Source organism: Mesoplodon bidens, assembly GCF_964165515.1.
Source record: "Mesoplodon bidens genome assembly, chromosome: 2".
Classification (NCBI taxonomy): Eukaryota; Metazoa; Chordata; class Mammalia; order Artiodactyla; family Ziphiidae; genus Mesoplodon; species Mesoplodon bidens.
In genome coordinates this window covers 30,011,101-30,027,223 of record NC_138177.1, presented here as the reverse complement: position 1 = coordinate 30,027,223, position 16,123 = coordinate 30,011,101, and the positions used below count along the sequence as shown (strand labels likewise).

Here is a 16,123-nt window from a genome sequence, read left to right as displayed (position 1 = left end):
CTTCTGGCCAAGTGAGATTTGGGGTTAGATGCAGTTTTGGTTTAATTATCCTTTATCTCAGATCAAATGAGACAGTGTATTGAATTACTTAGAAAAGTTCCTGGAACATGTTAATTTTTACCACTAATTCTTGGTTTGGGGCAATTCTTAAACATCTTTACTTCCACTACAGCTCTTTACAGTGGGTATGGCATGTAGCTGCCACTCAGTAAATGTGAGTAAACCAATACTGGAGACTTCAGCCTGCTAAGTCTCTGACACATGCAGTCATGGGGCCAGTTACATCCACTCCCTCCACTGGAACAGAACAGATGGCTTAGGCTACAAGGAAAGTTGTTAAGCAGAGGAGTGGGTTAGCAGATTCTTAAAACTTGGGACCATTGGGCTTCCCTGGTGGCACAGTGGTTGAGAATCCATCTGCCAAGGCAGGGGACATGGGTTCGAGCCCTGGTCCAGGAAGATCCCACATGCCACGGAGCAACTAAGCCCGTGTGCCACAGCTACTGAGCCTATGCTCCAGAGCCCACGAGCTACAACTACTGAGCCCACGTGCCACAACTACTGAAGCCCGCATGCCTAGAGCCCGTGCTCTGCAACAGGAGAAGCCACTGCAATGAGAAGCCCGCACACTGCAACGAAGAGTAGCCTCCGCTGGCCGCAAGGAAGACCCAACACAGCCAAAAATAAATAAATAAATAAATTTATATTAAAAAAAAACTTGGGACCGTGTCAGCAGCTGTTCCATCTGTAGGGAGACAGCGTAGATGTTCTCTTAAATGATCCTACTCTATTTATAGTCTTTTGGCACAGAATGTTCTGCTATCTCACTTGAGATTGTTCCTTTAGGACCAAGAGAAGGAGAAAGTAAAGCAAACCAGCAATCACATTTGATTGTCTCCAGTCCTAAGGAGCTTGGGGCATGCTCGTTAAGGCATAACACCTGATGGGGGCTCTGGCAGGACTCCTACTCAAGGACACAGTAAAGGAAGCAAAGGCAATTAACCCAAGCAGTACGGAAGAAGACAGGATGGAAAGGACTTTTTTATTTTCCCAGATCTTCAGGCAACCTCACCAAGCTGGAGGTCGCATGCAGGGGAGTATGAAACTAAGAAAAATACAAGGCTTAAAAAGTATTGTGCATTATATTTCTTCAATCTCTGGTAGGCCAGGAGCCCAAGGTCAGTCTGGCAGGAAGCTGAGAGGACTGCCTGGTCCTGACAATCACACAATCTTCACAGTTTTGAGCATGTCTGACAGGACGTACGTGTCATCCCAGCCCTTTCCAGGCTTCCTCAGGGTTTGCTCCAAGGCCTGGGCCATTTCCAGCAGCTCTGGCGTGGCAAGTTTCCGCTCAGGGTGCGGCTGACAGAACAGGATCTCGTTTACTTCACCCTCAATTCGCCGGACATACAGGAGGGGGAACACCGCCTTGAGCCCAACCAGCACTGAGTCCTTCAGCCCTGGGTCTCGGCACACGAGGTTGAGGACAAAGACTCCTGTAGGGTGGGGAGGAAAGGGTCAGAATGACTGTGGTTCAGGGGACACGCTGGAGACAAGGTTCAGCTCTGAGGAATACAGCCATTCTTGCCCCAGGGAGGCTGGTGGACCAAGGAACACACCTACAGCGGCAGTGACTTTGCAGAGAACACACAGCGTACAAAGGCAGGAAGAGAAAAGCATGGGGGATGCGTGAATCATAAGAAAACTTCAAGCTAATTTCTTGCTCTTTTGTGCTGCTAACAAATGTTACCATTCTCCATGCTTCAGTTTCACAAAGGATTGCTTTGAGAAAGAATACATACCCCCAAGTAAGAATGTAGCAATTCCACAGAGAGATTATGTTCTTGACACATATATCACATGCCTTCACTGGTGACAATTAAGGGTTCTAAATCAACTCTGTTCACCACAGTACCTTAGCCAAATGAAAATACCTGGGAGCCAGTGAACGTAAGGATAAAGAGCTTCAGCTTTCAAGTCACAAGGGTCAGGGTTGGAGCCCTAGCTCTTATCTTGTGTCACCCTGACAAGTCTCTACCTCAGTTTCCTCATCTGAAAACAGGCTGCTATGAAGATGAAATCACATACTGCCCAGTCCAGGGCATGTGGGAAGAATTCAAATGGTCACTAGCGCCACCATGCTGGTGGGGATGTGAATTGCTACAACTACTTTGTGTGGCAGCATCTACAACAACTGAACATATGCATAATCTGTGATCCAGCAATTCTAGCCCTACATCTATGCCCAACAGACCTGCACACACACTTCCCCAAAAGGCATCTACTAGAACGTTAATGGCAACACTTCTTATAAAAGCCCCAAATAGGAAACAACCCAAATGCCAAAAGCAGAATGGAGAAATAAATTGTGTATCACCCAGTGTCAACACAACACTATGCGTGAATCTCACAAACATCATGCTGAGTGAAGGAAACAGAGAACATTCCGTATGGGCAAAACTAAGCTGTGCTGATAGAAGTGAAGATAGTGGCTATCCTTGAGAGGACAAGTTGCTGAAAGGAGGTAAGAGGTGGACTTCTGGGGCACTGGAAATGTTCGGTGTTTGGTGCTGGTAAAGAAATATGTTCAGGGCTTCCCTGGTGGCGCAGTGGTTGAGAGTCTGCCTGCTAATGCAGGAGACACGGGTTCGAGCCCTGGTCTGGGAAGATCCCACATGCCGCGGAGCAACTAGGCCCGTGAGCCACAGGTACTGAGCCTGCGCGTCTGGAGCCTGCGCTCCGCAAAAAGAGAGGCCGCGATAGTGAGAGGCCTGCGCACCGCGATGAAGAGTGGCCCCCGCTTGCCACAACTGGAGAAAGCCCTCGCACAGAAACGAAGACCCAACACAGCAAAAATAAATAAATAAATCAATAAACTCCTACCCCCAACATCTTCTTAAAAAAAAAAAAAAAAAGAAAAGAAATATGTTCAATTTGGGGAAACCTATCAAGGTACACACTTATGATACGTGCATTTTTCATTAAAAAGAAAAATCTCCTTAAAGGGCCCATCCCTTCTCCCTCCCCAACCTTCTGTTCTTCATACCTTCAGGAGTCAAGATGCTTTTGACCTTCTGCAGGAAAGGCTGGGCCACAAACGCTGGGGGTGGACAACTCATTCCCAGGGTTGGGTCCTTACTGTCCACATCAAACATTATGACATCGTAGTGAGGTCGTGCTGGGAACGAGAAGCAAACGAGTCTTTGTCTCTGCTGGATAAAATAACACCATTTACATTCCTCCACCACATCTCCTCCATGACCTGTGGTGGGCACAGGTGGCTAAGTCAGAAGGATGGCATGGAGGATGTGGTTTGCTTGTAAGGGCACTAATGTCACAGTCCAGAGGAGGCACATCATCAGCGTTCTGCTGTGAGTACTCCACGTCGAAGATGGATCCTTCATCTCACCTTCTTCCTCCACATTTTAAAGCCCTTTCCACAGACACACATTACTGGGGTCCACTCCAGCAGGATTACTGCTTGGTTAAGAGTCCATCTATACAGTGATTTTCAATCCTGACAGAACATTAGAGTCAAATGGGAAAATTCTAAAGATTCAGAGAACCTGGGCTCCACTCCTAATCAACAGAGTTAAAACCCTGGGGTGGCGAGGAACAGATGGGAGGGGAGATGCGAAGCCTCCGGTGTACTTTTCTTAAGCTCCCCAGGTGATTCGAAATAAATATAGTCAAGAGTTGAGAACCATTGATGTAGACAAAGCAGCTGCCTCTGCCTTTAAGGGCTGAACCTGAAAATGATAACTTTAACTTAACTCTGGAAACAGCATACGTTGCCTCCTAGGAGAAAATGTTCCCAAATTAAAGTTAGCATATCTTTTCTAGCTGCTTGAACAATTACTGGCTCAAGAAAGAACTGATTTCGCTCAATGGGTGAGAAAGAACTGACCATGAATCTGATCCACTCCTTACTATAATGTTAGTTTTTACAAGGGGTAGGCCTGAGATACTAATGATTTGTTTTGGGCAGACTTCGAGACAATGCTAATGATTATTCGATAAATATGTATTTACTTAGGACTACAGCATGTCCATCACTGTTCATAGCACAGATCTGACTTTGGTTTCTTCAAGAGCACAACATGTTGGCTCATCAAAGTCCAAGGACAACCAAGGCCCACATTTGTGGCACTGAGACCTCCAACAATCCAAAAGGTTGTTGTTAAGACGAAGGCCAGGGCTGTTCAAAACTGACTTAGAGGTAATAACAACAGCAGCACATCACGGATTGAGTACCTACCATGTGCCTGGCACTGTTTTAAGTGCTTCACATGTATCAGCCCTGGGACCCCAGACTGGTCCCAGTCTCAGAGAGTGAACCTGTGAAACTCTGATAGAGTTAAGTTCAGTTTGCAATTACATAAGACAGCATCTGTCCATCCCAGCACCGAAACACTTACCCCAGGCATCCCGTTTTGCCACACCCTTCTTGGAAGATACTCTAACCCAGCGAGAACCAGAGCATCTATTATAGAATGAGCAGACCAGGAAGGATGTGTGGCCTGGGCTCCCCAGGTTCACGTAGGACTGAACCAACCTAACTGACTTCTCCCAGAGGGGCTCATGTTCTTCAAAGCATCAGTCATCAGAAGCCCACATATTAAGCTGCAGAAGGATCAGGGGAGCTACTGTAAAACATTAATATGCCTTTTGTCCAAGTCTGGGATACAAATTATTATAGCAAAATGGAGCCTTAATTCCAGGAGCAGCAGGGCTACTGGAATTCCCACTAACACCTGCATCATGGTTTAACCTCAGCACTATTGACATTTGGGCTAGATAATTCTTTATCATCAGTGGCTGTCCTGTGCATTGTAGGATGTTGAGCAGCATCCTTGGTCTCTACCCACTAGATGCCAGAAACACCTGTACCTAATGGTTACAACAAAAAAGTGCCTGCAGACATTGTCCCTGAGGTTTAGAACCACTCATCTACATGAATGCTGTTTTGCTCTGTTTCTGGCTTCACCTCTAGCTGAAAGGTTTACAAAACAACTTCCCAACACTCCCCCCGCAATGTTTCTTCCCCTTTTCCTCACTCAGATACAGATTCTGGGTTTCCTGGGATGATGAGAAAGTGGCAAGGTTACAGGGTCAGAAGAGATTCAGAAGGGAAGCCCACTCGTTTGTTAGCGTCATTAGGGCAGGAAACGGTCTGTTTTGCTTGTTGCCATAGCCCAACCCCTAAGAGTACTGAGCATGTGGTTGACACTCTATATTTATTGAATAACTGTCAACAAATGAATGAACAAATGAACTGGTGAAAGACTGGGATGATGCCGATGCTGCCCTCTGAGAGATGAGTTCTAGAGGCCCTTGCAGGCCTGACAACCTCGGATCAATCCTCCCTCAACGCCCCTCCAAATTCTCCAGTAGCCGTACCTTCCTCTTCTGCCAGGCTGGTAATATAGTCCAGGCCATCCGCGATGTGGACCTTCATACGGTCGCTCTGGGAGAAGCCAAACCACTGAGTGGCCACTTGCAACATGGAGGGGTCGATCTCCACAGCATCGATGCAGGACTTTGGGAAATGATCGTGGACAAAAAGGGGGAGGCTGCCCCCACCCAAGCCTACCACCAACAATCCCAGTGGGGTCTCTGTAATAAAGAATAAAAGCATCATTTTACCACCTGCTCACTGTAAAGTTTTGTACCACACCTGGGGAGGGCAAAAGAGGGAGTCAGATCATTGGTGCTGCCCAGGGGAAACAAGATTTAGAGACCTGGCCTCCCTTGCCTCTTTCTAGAAATTCGGGAGTCAATTTAACATCTGAAAACTCAACCCTGGCCTCACAATCCTTCCTTTACTAGATCCAGAAGATGAACCAGTGTATTATTATTAGGGCCCCTTAAAGATCCCAAAGCACTCAGCTGACATTATAGCAATAACTCCCACCATAAGCATTATTAAACCCCTCTAGGAAACGGGAGGGACAATGGCCAACATCTTGTTTATGATCACAGGGAGTGTAGATGTGATGCCCTCTGCTCAGCTTTCAACTCAAAGGCCACACTGCCTTCTCAGACACAGTCACCAAGTGAGGGCAATCCACCCAAGTTCCAGAAACCACAGGAAAACAAAGGCCCAAATCCTACACACAAGCACAGAAAAACCACAGCAACCACAGGGAATGAAAGGAAGGTAAGAAACAAGAAAGAATCACCAAAAGGAGACAGATCCTGAGGATTGAATGGAAGAACTGAGACTCTAGGGACATACATCAACACTAAGATAGATCAAATGTACAGCATGTTCCAGTAAGACATACTTAGGGACTTTGGGTGAAGACAGTTACAAGAGTAGACAGAATCATGAACATTTTTGCTACTGTGGTCAGATCCAAACCTATTATTAGTGATAAGGCTATGACTGTACTATTCATACAATGGTTTTTTTTTTTTTTAAGTAGAAATTCAAGATAGAATTGCATCTAGTACTCAAATAATGCATCACTGAAAAGCCAGAAATTCTCCTAAAGTGCACAGGTATATTTCTCCAGAGATGTGATTTTTAAATATTCCATCTGGTTACATGGGTAAATGCATGTGCAAAAATTCATCAAGCTGAACAACTTAAGATCTGTATACTTTACAGATCTCACTGAATGTATTTTATACATTAACTTTTTAAACTGAGTATAGTTTATTTTATACTGATTATTAAAATAAATGAATAGAGGAAAAAAATTTAGGCATCAGCACGTGTAGCTGTTTCAAACAATTTGAGTTTGAAGGAAAAGTTATTTGGATGTTCATGAATGTAGAAGATGGTTGGGAATAAGAAAGACATGACTATATGTGCATCTGTTGGTCTATAATCATGGTTCTTAAACTGCAAGGCAGCTGACACTGATTACCTCTGTAATCTTACATGTTCCCTCCTGTGGAAGGCAGTGGCGACCCCCTCACCTAGGAGAAGCTCCGGGTTTCTCAGCAGGGCAAGGCCGGCAATCATGGCTTTATGGTGTTCACAGCACAGGTAACTCTTATCAATGGACTGCCCCGGAGCTGCAGGGAGATCCTCTGGAGTATCAGCAGGCCGCTGCTTCTTCCTGTCCTTTTTCCGTTTCTTCTGGGCTGGATCACAGACAGAGATGAATGAAGTCATATGCGTGGTACACTACTCCTTGGAAAGTAAGGCACACCAGCAGCAGTATGCTGCAACTGGTTTGATGAGACTCGAGAACCCAATTGTGAAATATGCAGGAATTTTGTGAACTGGCTGACATGTTGGTGGCTTGAAATCTGGCCATGGTGGCCATTTTTATGCCACAGAAATGGGCAAACTGCATATCATGGCTTTTTTCCCCAAAGAGATGGTTGTTAAACATTTAACATACACCAGAGAGTCAGAAAAGGGAAGTGGCAAAGAAACACCCCAAAACTCAGAACACTGGGAAAACTCAAGTGAGGAGTACTAGTACCTCTCCTCTGGGAAATATAAAGCCACTAACAGGTGAGAAGTTTATTCATCAGTTCTTTTAGGGGAAAAAGGACTTAGTTTCCAACTACCTCCTCTATGCCAATTACTATACTAGGACTTTTACTCTTGTAGCTTTGAAACAACCCTATATCAATGCTCTTATTCCAATTCCTGGCAGATGGAAAAACTGAAGATCTGAAGAGTTATTAATTAGGCCCAAATCAGTAGGCAATGCAGCCAGGATTTGAACCTGGGACTACCTGTCTGCAGCAGCTGGCCCCTCTACGCTCCCCCTACCTACTCCCTCAACTGCTCCAGGAAAGAGTGAACAGATGGCTCTGGGGTTTTCCTGGGGACCAGCTGCACCACTGGGTACTGTAATGTAAGTGGCAGCGTGCTTTTCAGAGATGTTAAATTGCTTTTTAACACATTCTCCTTCTTGCTCACCAATACTTCCATGAGGGAAATCATTCCCCTAAGAATTAAGTGATACTAAGAAGGCTTGATAACAGTGGGGATAAAAGCCAAAACCCAAATTGGAGGGCAAAATGTTCTTTGAAGCACTTTTACTGAGCTTTCAGTGAGATGAAACTGAACCAACCTGCAGCCCAAGTGACCCAATGACAGCACAGGAACCCAACAAATATGGGTGCACATGACCAGGGGACACCCCTCAAGAGGAGACCATCCTGCTGAGAATAACCTGATCCTGAGCTGTGGGCAAACCCATGACCTCATGAGGTTCTGAATTCTCCCTTTTTCACCCTCCTTCCAGATGGCCTTGCCAACAGGACAGCATCATCAGGCAAAGGGAATGACCGGCAATCACGAGAGGCAATTTCAGATTCCAAGCCTGACTCTCTGTGCCTCTAAAGGGAAGTTATACTGGAGAAGCGGTGGGGAGGAATATTTTTCTACTCTATACATGTGATCTGTGATTGATTACAATGAGTCAGTATTACTTTTATAATGCAAACATATAATGCCCCGAGAAAATAAACAAACGATTGCTCTCCCCATTAGTGGGTGTTTCTGAGCAGCACCTGGGAGACCACTTAAAAGAGAACATGGTGGGGGGATTCCCTGGTGGTGCAGTGGTTAAGAATCCGCCTGCCAATGCAGGGGACACGGGTTTGATCCCTGGTCCGGGAAGATCCCACATGCCGCAGAGCAACTAAGCCCATGTGCCACAACTACTGAGCCTGTGCTCTAGAGCCTGCATGCCACAACTACTGAGCCCGTGTGCCACAACTACTGAAGCCCACGCACCTAGAGCCCATGCTCTGCAACAAGAGAGGCCACCGCAATGAGAAGCCTGGACACCACAACGAAGAGTAGCCCCCGCTCGCCACAGCTAGAGAAAGCCCACGCACAGCAACGAAGACCCGACGCAGCCAAAAATAAATAAATAAATTAATTAATTTTTTAAAAAAGAGAGAACATGGTAGAGATCTACCCTGTCAAAGCCTGTAGCCATGCGCCACTTGTGGCCATTTAAATTTAAATGTAAGTTCATCAGAATTAAAAAAGGTTAAAGATTCAGTTCCTTAGTCACAGTGCTCGGTAGCCACATATGGTTCATGGCTGCCACCCTGGGCAGCTAACTGGGTATTAAACATTTCCTTCACTGCAGAAAGTTCTACCAGACTAGGTGACCTCTAGGGCACCCACCAACTGTACAACCCTCTAAAACAGGTGCTAGGAGGTGGCCCCATGGAGGAGGGCAGGCCTACTGAATTAATATACAGACCTATATGGAGCAACTTGTAAAACACATACTCTTTGAACTGCAGGCATTAAAGTGATTATCACATTTGTCTGGTAAACCACCACCCCGGTTCCTTATCAGTGCAGAGTCAGGCTTTGCTCAGTAACAGAACGTCGACCTCCCTTCTGTTCATCGCCACTCACACTCTAAGAGCCCAGGTGATAAGAGGACAACCCACAGAGCCATGTGCCTCTGATCACAGGTATCCGGGTCTGTCCTACAGCTCCACCAAGCTCCCAGGTCTTTCTGACCACGCCAAACTGTCCATACCACGTCCACGTGGGCCCCACCCCTGTGCCCATGCCGCCTCACCTCTGTGAGACACATCCTGCAGCAGCCTGGCTTCTGACTGCACCACGTTCCTGTTGCTGAGGAAGATCAGCCGCCGAAAGTAGCGCTTGTCATCCCCCTGCACGTCCTCGACGACGTAGTCGCCACTCAAAGGGCTGCAATCTTGGTGCTGAACAGTCCGGACCCCGATGTCCCCACCCACAGACAGGAAGGGTACCTGAAGGAAGAGCAGAGATGTGGTGAAAACACCAGCTCAACTGAGAAACACGAGAAATTATAATCCCTTCCCTTTGTGTGTATGTGAAGAATCCCCACACCAAGGTTCTGAGCAGCAACAACTTCGAAGATTTGCCATTTTGTTAAAGTATTCTTCTGGGGTGTTTGACTAGATCTCAAAAGGTTTAACTGACCTTTTTGTTTTCTTTCTTTTTTTTTTTTTTTTTTTGCAGTACGCGGGCCTCTCACCGTTGTGGCCTCTCCTGCTGTGGAGCACAGGCTCCGGATGCTCAGGCTCAGCGGCCATGGCTCACGGGCCTAGCCGCTCTGCGGCATGTGGGATCTTCCCAGACCGGGGCATGAACCCGTGTCCCCTGCGTCGGCAGGCGGATTCTCAACCACTGCGCCACCAGGGAAGCCCCCTAACTGACCTTTTTGAAAACCAACTGAACAACTAAAGATTCCCCAAACCATTCGTGAAATGCAGTTGGTTCTCCACAAGAAAAATATGAGTTTCTCAACAGTAATCCTTAAAAGGACTTTCAATAGTCCAAGACAATGAAAGCTAGAAGGAAGCCTCATGAAGGGACTAGAATCATGAGAGAAGGAATCTGAATAGGGATAAAGATATTAAAATCCATGGGGAAAGCAACCACTCCAAATGTGGCGAAGTGTCTCCCTTCCCCCAGTTATTCTCAACTTTTTTCTGCATTCTTCTAAACAGAAGAAAAAATTAGGAGGAAAAAATACATTTTTCCCCTAAACTTTTCCACTCCCTTCCCAATCTTCACATTTATTTCTTTTTAAAGACTTACAAGAGTATTTAATAATCATGAGGGACTCCTGACTTTGCCGAGGTGTAGGCACTGTTGAGAGAAAGTCACAAATAAGCCTCCCACAGGATCTGGGTCTCTCTGATGGGACACCAACCCCAAAGTCTTCCAGAAAGCATCAAATACATATTCATCTATAAGCACAAGCCAGCCTAGTGGGCAGAACCACAGGCTGGGAACCCAGGAGCCTGGGTTCTTCTTTTTAGTTCTGTTACTAGAGCATTAAGCTTCCAGGTACCTTGTCTTTCCCATCTATCAAGAAGGATAAACTCCTTTCTATAAAGCCCTTGCAATAAAGTCACCTATCAATTACCGTCTTGTGAGCAGGATAGTACAAGACAGATGGCGACAACTGATAATACCGTATCAACATTTTGGCAAAAACCTTCCGTTTCCTTCCCAGTGGAACATCAAACCAGCAATGTTAATATCCTGAAAATTAAGCTGAGCTGTTTTGGCCCTTTCCCATTCTACCTCACATAATGATGGTTCTAAGAAGCAAAATGGCCAAGGAAATCCTGAGCAAAGTGAGTTAGGAGAAATACAGCCTGAGTAAGCTGCAGTGTGCAGAGCTGGAGCCTGCAAGGTGGAGAGCACTTCCTTCATGCCATCCGAGTGGCCTCAGAGGCACAGATGCTACTGGGGGTCTCAATAAGGGCAACCGCTCACCTTCCACTCACTGCCTGGGACATAACTTCTGCTCACTTAGCTCTTAGCTGCTGACATGCCCTCCAGGAACAGACTAGGGTCACAGACCCTAGTCCTAGCTTCTGCCAAGATACCCTCTGCCTTCCTGGCTACTAATATGACTTCTCCAGAGACCCTGAAAGCTGCTACCAAAGCTTTGTTACCTGCTGCTGGGCGGGCATCCCGGCCGGGGCCAGCTCCATGACTCTGGCTGACAGCTCGGCCTGGATGCTGTCCATGCCTTCGTACTGCTGACCTCGGTGAAGGGCCACTGTGATCAGCCTCCTGAAGCCTGCACTGGCTGCCAGTTGCTTCCGGCCCTCCTCCATGCCAAAGAGCCACTCGGTCTCCCGACCCTGGGGGACTAGAAAGAGGCATTTGTTGACAGGGAGTCCTGGGAAAAGTTCAAGCCCACAACCAATATGCCCCATGTGGCAGAGAGCCAGCCCCTACCCAAGCCCAGCAACCCTTCCAACTGTGACCAACTGAGGGGCTATCAATCCCCAGTCAACAATGTCCACAGCAAAGCTGCCATCTGACCCATGGCAGGACCCAGCATAGAAAAGAAGTGTGAGCGTGTATGTAAGGGGAGGGAGGCAAGTACCTAGTGCAAGAAAAATAGCAATAATGCTAACACTTCTTACGTGCCAGGCATTATTCCAAGCAGTTCACAAACAGAAACTAATCAAATCCTCATAATAGCCCAAGATGCAGGGAGTATTATTATTATTCCCATTTTATAAATGAGGAAATTAAGACACAGAAGTTACATTATTTGCCCAAGTTCACACAGCTCATAACTGCGAAGCTAGGGCTCAACCCCAGGCAGTCCAGCCCCAGACTCCATGCTCGTATCCGCTGTGCTATTAGTTCTCACAGGTGCACAGTTAGGATAAGGAAATACTTGGAAAAATGGATTTGATGTCAGGAAACAAATTACCAGCATGATGTATCACCACCTCACGTTGTCTAGAATATTCTACTTTTGAAAGCATTTCCTCATACTACCTCTTTTGATCATTACTAAGGTGAATCTGGTATCATTTACCCCTTTCAATAATAACACTAACATCTGTAAAACTTACCATGTGCCAGGCACCATTCAAAGAGCTTTTACACTTCTCACAATTACACAGTTAAGATCTCACTTTATAGATGAAGAAACTGAGGCACAGAAAGAACACTAACTTGTCCACTACCACCAGGAAGCGACTGAGCCAGGACTGGAAACTAAATAGTCTGGTTCCAGAGCTCACTTTTTTAGCTACTACTCTGTACTGTCTCTAAATTCAGCAGAGACACACAGACACTTCCCCAGGTCACACAGCTTACAGGCTACAAGGCTGGGACTCCCGTTGTTTCCACTACTCCTTGTTACAAAGTGAGTGACTAACATCTCTACAAATGTGTGACCTGCCTAAATGTATCTGTATTACTTCAAGCCTTTGCAATGGAAGATGAGAAGAAATAAACCTCAAATCCAAGCAGGCAGCTCCCCCTTCCTCATGCCTTGTCCAGTCTAACCTCTTCAAGCACCGCCCCCTGCAAGATAAAACCAGCCAAGGCATACCCATCCGCCAAAGCCCCAGCCCCAGCCCCTGTAAGCCAGCCCCCTCCAGGGAAGAGAGGGAGCAATCCCAACTCACTGATGAAAATGGCAAAATGACTGTCCCGCGATGGTTTCACAGTGGGGCTGTCCACCACGTGGAGGGTGTAGCGTGGCTCCCCCGTGTCCCCACTGCACAAGTCCAGAGACACACTCCCCAGCCCGGCCTTGCGGTACAGCTGGCTGCACAGCCAGGCATACTGCTGCCGCTCCCGCACCGCCTCAGCCAGCTGCTCGGCACTCTCCAGCCGCACAGGCTTGCCCTGCTCCTGAGCACACAGCTCAAAGATCTGAAGGGCAGAGCCAGGGACCGGCCTGAACTTGGTCATGATGAAGGCAAAGACAGGCAAGGAGAACCGAGGCTCTGTTTCCAACAGCTGGTCTTGGCTGTTGGTCACCTGGTGCACCCTCACCATCCACCCCTCCCGAGAGAAGTGACCCACTGCTTTCTTCAGGATGTGAGCCTGAGCCAGGGAGATGCAGAGGTAGCGACCGCCCACCTGCAGGACACGGCCAACCTCAGCCAGCATCCTGTCCACCTGCTGCAGCGTCTTCTCCTCCTCATCTGTCAGGACAGCGTCCAGGGTGCCCTTGTCCAACACCACCTGGAATGAGGCATCGGGAAACTCCATCTGTGTCATGTCCATCTTCAAGAAGCTCATCTGGGGCCGTCGGCTGGCATTGCGTTCCTTCATTTGCTTGATGACGACCTCACTGATGTCAATGTTCACTATATCCTGATAGCCCACGTCATACAGCTGCTCGCTTAGCTCTGAGTTACCACACCCAATCACCAGCACCTAGGGGGAAAGAAAACAAGATGGAGGTGATCAAGGCAAGGGAATGAGCTTCAGACACTTCAAGGAATCAAGTCTCACCCTGGCTGCTGTATGTTTTCAGAGGGCGAAGATGCTATGCCATGAGAGAGCACCATTACAAAGTGGATTCTAGGCTCCATCTTGAAACACCACTGATTAGAAGAACTCACTCGTAACAAACCACATTCCGCTATAACAGTGCAAGTTATGCAGAAACAAACTAACCGGGGTTGTTCTTTTCTCTGAATCAAGAGTTTATTAATCAATTGCAGGAACAAACCAATCATGGTTGTTCTTTTCTCTGAATCAAGAATTTATTATTCAGGAATTGACAGGAAGTCACAGAATCCAAATACAGTAGTTATAACTGAAATCTCCTATTTGTTTTACTGTTGAAAACCTAGGTCTGGCATAATCCTATTCCACTCATGCCTTGGCTCCAACTCATGATATTCTGCTATTTTCTGAAGCCAAACTTAAAACACAGGTTGTTGCCTCCCTCTCTGTGGAGGAATCTCCCATTGATCCTTCAGAATTCTGCCCTGATATCACCATCTCTGGAAAAGCATCGTACAATGACAAGTGCATAAGCTTTGGAGCTAGGTGGATCTAAGTTTAAATCCCCACACGACCACTTACTACATGTATGATCTTGGACAAGAAACTGGCTCTCAGAGCCTTAGTTTCCTCATCTTTAGAATTCGTGAATTACCACTCACCTCAAGGTTTATTATGAGAATTCAATGACTGAGCAAACACACACACACACACAGCACCCAGCATAAGGTTTGGCTCTTAAAGCTTCCTCCTCAAATCTTCGTTTTCTACCCTTCTTCCTTCCCTACTTCCACCTCTATCAAACCTCCTATTACTGTACTTGGCACTTTTCACTTCTGGAATGTGCCCAGGATTTATATCTTAATGCTCGTGTGGCTTAAGGGCTGAACACAGTGCCTGAAAGTCAGTGGGCCCACAACAACTATTTGATAACAGATTCATTTATCAGTAAAGCCCCGGGTGCTGCCAGCTCCACGGGGATGCACAGTGATAGAAAAGCACACTTTCCTCACTAGGAGGAGATGTCTAGGTTGCACTACTAAAGAAATGAGGTTATTCTTAATAACCTCACTCATTCTTCCAGTGAGGTTATTAATTCAAGAATGATCTGGGGGTGGAAGCTCTGTTATCTGAAAACCTTTAAAAGGATACTCCGTAATTACCTTTTAGCTAGAATGTTGCACAGAATCCTGAAAATATGGGCCCGTTTAGGGCGCCCACGCCTGTCACCGTCTAAACAAGTGCAGGATTTCTGTTATCAGTTCCTACCTTCCAGGGCACACACAGGGCTGCCCGGCCGCGCTTACCTTTTCCCTGGGCTTGATATATTTGTGCAGCAACCCGCACAGTTCCAGGTAGGTTCCATACCACTCGAAAGCTTTCTTTCCCCGCTGCTGGAAGAACTTCTCCCAATAGTCAATGGAGCCAAACTCCTTAGGGCTTTTAGGTAAGAGATTCATATTCCCACTGCTCGAGCTGCGTCTTCAAGACTCTCCTACTCCCTGTGCGGTACCATCCGAGGGGTTTCCCCACGCGCTGGTTCTGGGACACCGCAGCGGGAGTTCTTTCCACGGACAAACAGCCACATCGACTTGTCCCTCACTCAAAACCCAAAGGGGTGATCCTTACACGCTCACCGCACACGCAAGGCACTGAACCTAATAAACGCTCACCCCCTGTTCCATTCCAAAGCCCCAGACCCATGTGGAGAGGCCCTCACCCTTCCTCAGAGCTCGGTTTCAGAACCGGCAATCATATCCGGGTGCGAGGCTTCACGATTGGTTGGCTGTCCACACCATCTCAGCAGCTCATTGGTCAGTGATTTTCGTCCCGGCACGTCATTGGCTGCAACGCGCTCGCCTCACGCCGGCGGCGTCGTCGCAGGAGCCGCGCTTTTATTTACGTGAGCCGGAGCGGGGCGGGGTGGGGCCACGGGCCGGGGGCAGGGCGGGAGCTGGGCTGTCCCGGTCTCAGGCTTGCGTCGGAGCACCGAGCTGGGGGAGCTTTCTCAGCAGCCTTGGAAGAGAGCTCCCGGGTCCCAGGCTGTTTGTTCCTTTCGTCTCTGAGCTCCCATTCTGATCACGAGCCACATAAGGACTGAGCGCTGACGGCGGTGGGCACACTGGAGGAGAGGGGCCTCAGAAAAGGAAAACTTGTAGATTAGAAGGAAGTGAGGCAAGGGATGAGTAGAGCCAGTCCATAGCAGAAGAAAGCTGCCCAACCCAGCTTATCTTGTGCATCTCCCGCCCCACCCCCGCCTTACTTTAACCACTTTACTTGTACAATTCAGGTTTAATTTGGAGGAAAGTAGCACTTGGCTGTGCTCAGCTTTCAGGATCTTAGTTTCCCAAACAGGGATTGAAGCTGGGGCCCCAGCAGTGAGAGCGCCTAGTCCTAACCACTGGA

At 47.4% G+C, this 16,123-nt stretch overlaps 1 protein-coding gene across 2 annotated transcripts; it reads right to left on the bottom strand.

Moving 5' to 3' along the window:
• Positions 1-1,028: 1,028 nt before the first annotated feature.
• METTL13 (methyltransferase 13, eEF1A N-terminus and K55) lies at positions 1,029-15,711 on the bottom strand. 2 transcript variants are annotated; one of them, XM_081225449.1, is made up of 8 exons: positions 15,438-15,711; positions 12,883-13,642; positions 11,401-11,600; positions 9,522-9,717; positions 6,928-7,095; positions 5,401-5,616; positions 3,047-3,178; positions 1,029-1,496 (listed from the first exon to the last, which is right to left on the bottom strand). In XM_081225449.1, the coding sequence occupies exons 2-8, from the start codon at positions 13,535-13,537 to the stop codon at positions 1,222-1,224; spliced, it is 1,842 nt and encodes a 613-aa protein (XP_081081575.1). In that variant the 5' UTR covers positions 13,538-13,642; positions 15,438-15,711; the 3' UTR covers positions 1,029-1,221. The 2 variants fall into 2 exon arrangements, with proteins under 2 accessions (XP_081081575.1, XP_081081574.1); XM_081225448.1 differs by having other exon boundaries at positions 15,025-15,449.
• Between the last annotated feature and the right edge of the window lie 412 nt (positions 15,712-16,123).

Excerpts from the sequence above, each read along its gene's own strand:
- METTL13 (XM_081225448.1), bottom strand. The coding sequence starts at position 15,177 with ATGAATCTCTTACCTAAAAGCCCTAAGGAGTTTGGCTCCATTGACTAT. Across the intron at positions 5,617-6,927 it reads AAACCCGGAGCTTCTCCTAG|AGACCCCACTGGGATTGTTG; the intron begins GTGAGGGGGTCG and ends TCTTTATTACAG. Across the intron at positions 1,497-3,046 it reads AAGCATCTTGACTCCTGAAG|GAGTCTTTGTCCTCAACCTC; the intron begins GTATGAAGAACA and ends CCCACCCTACAG.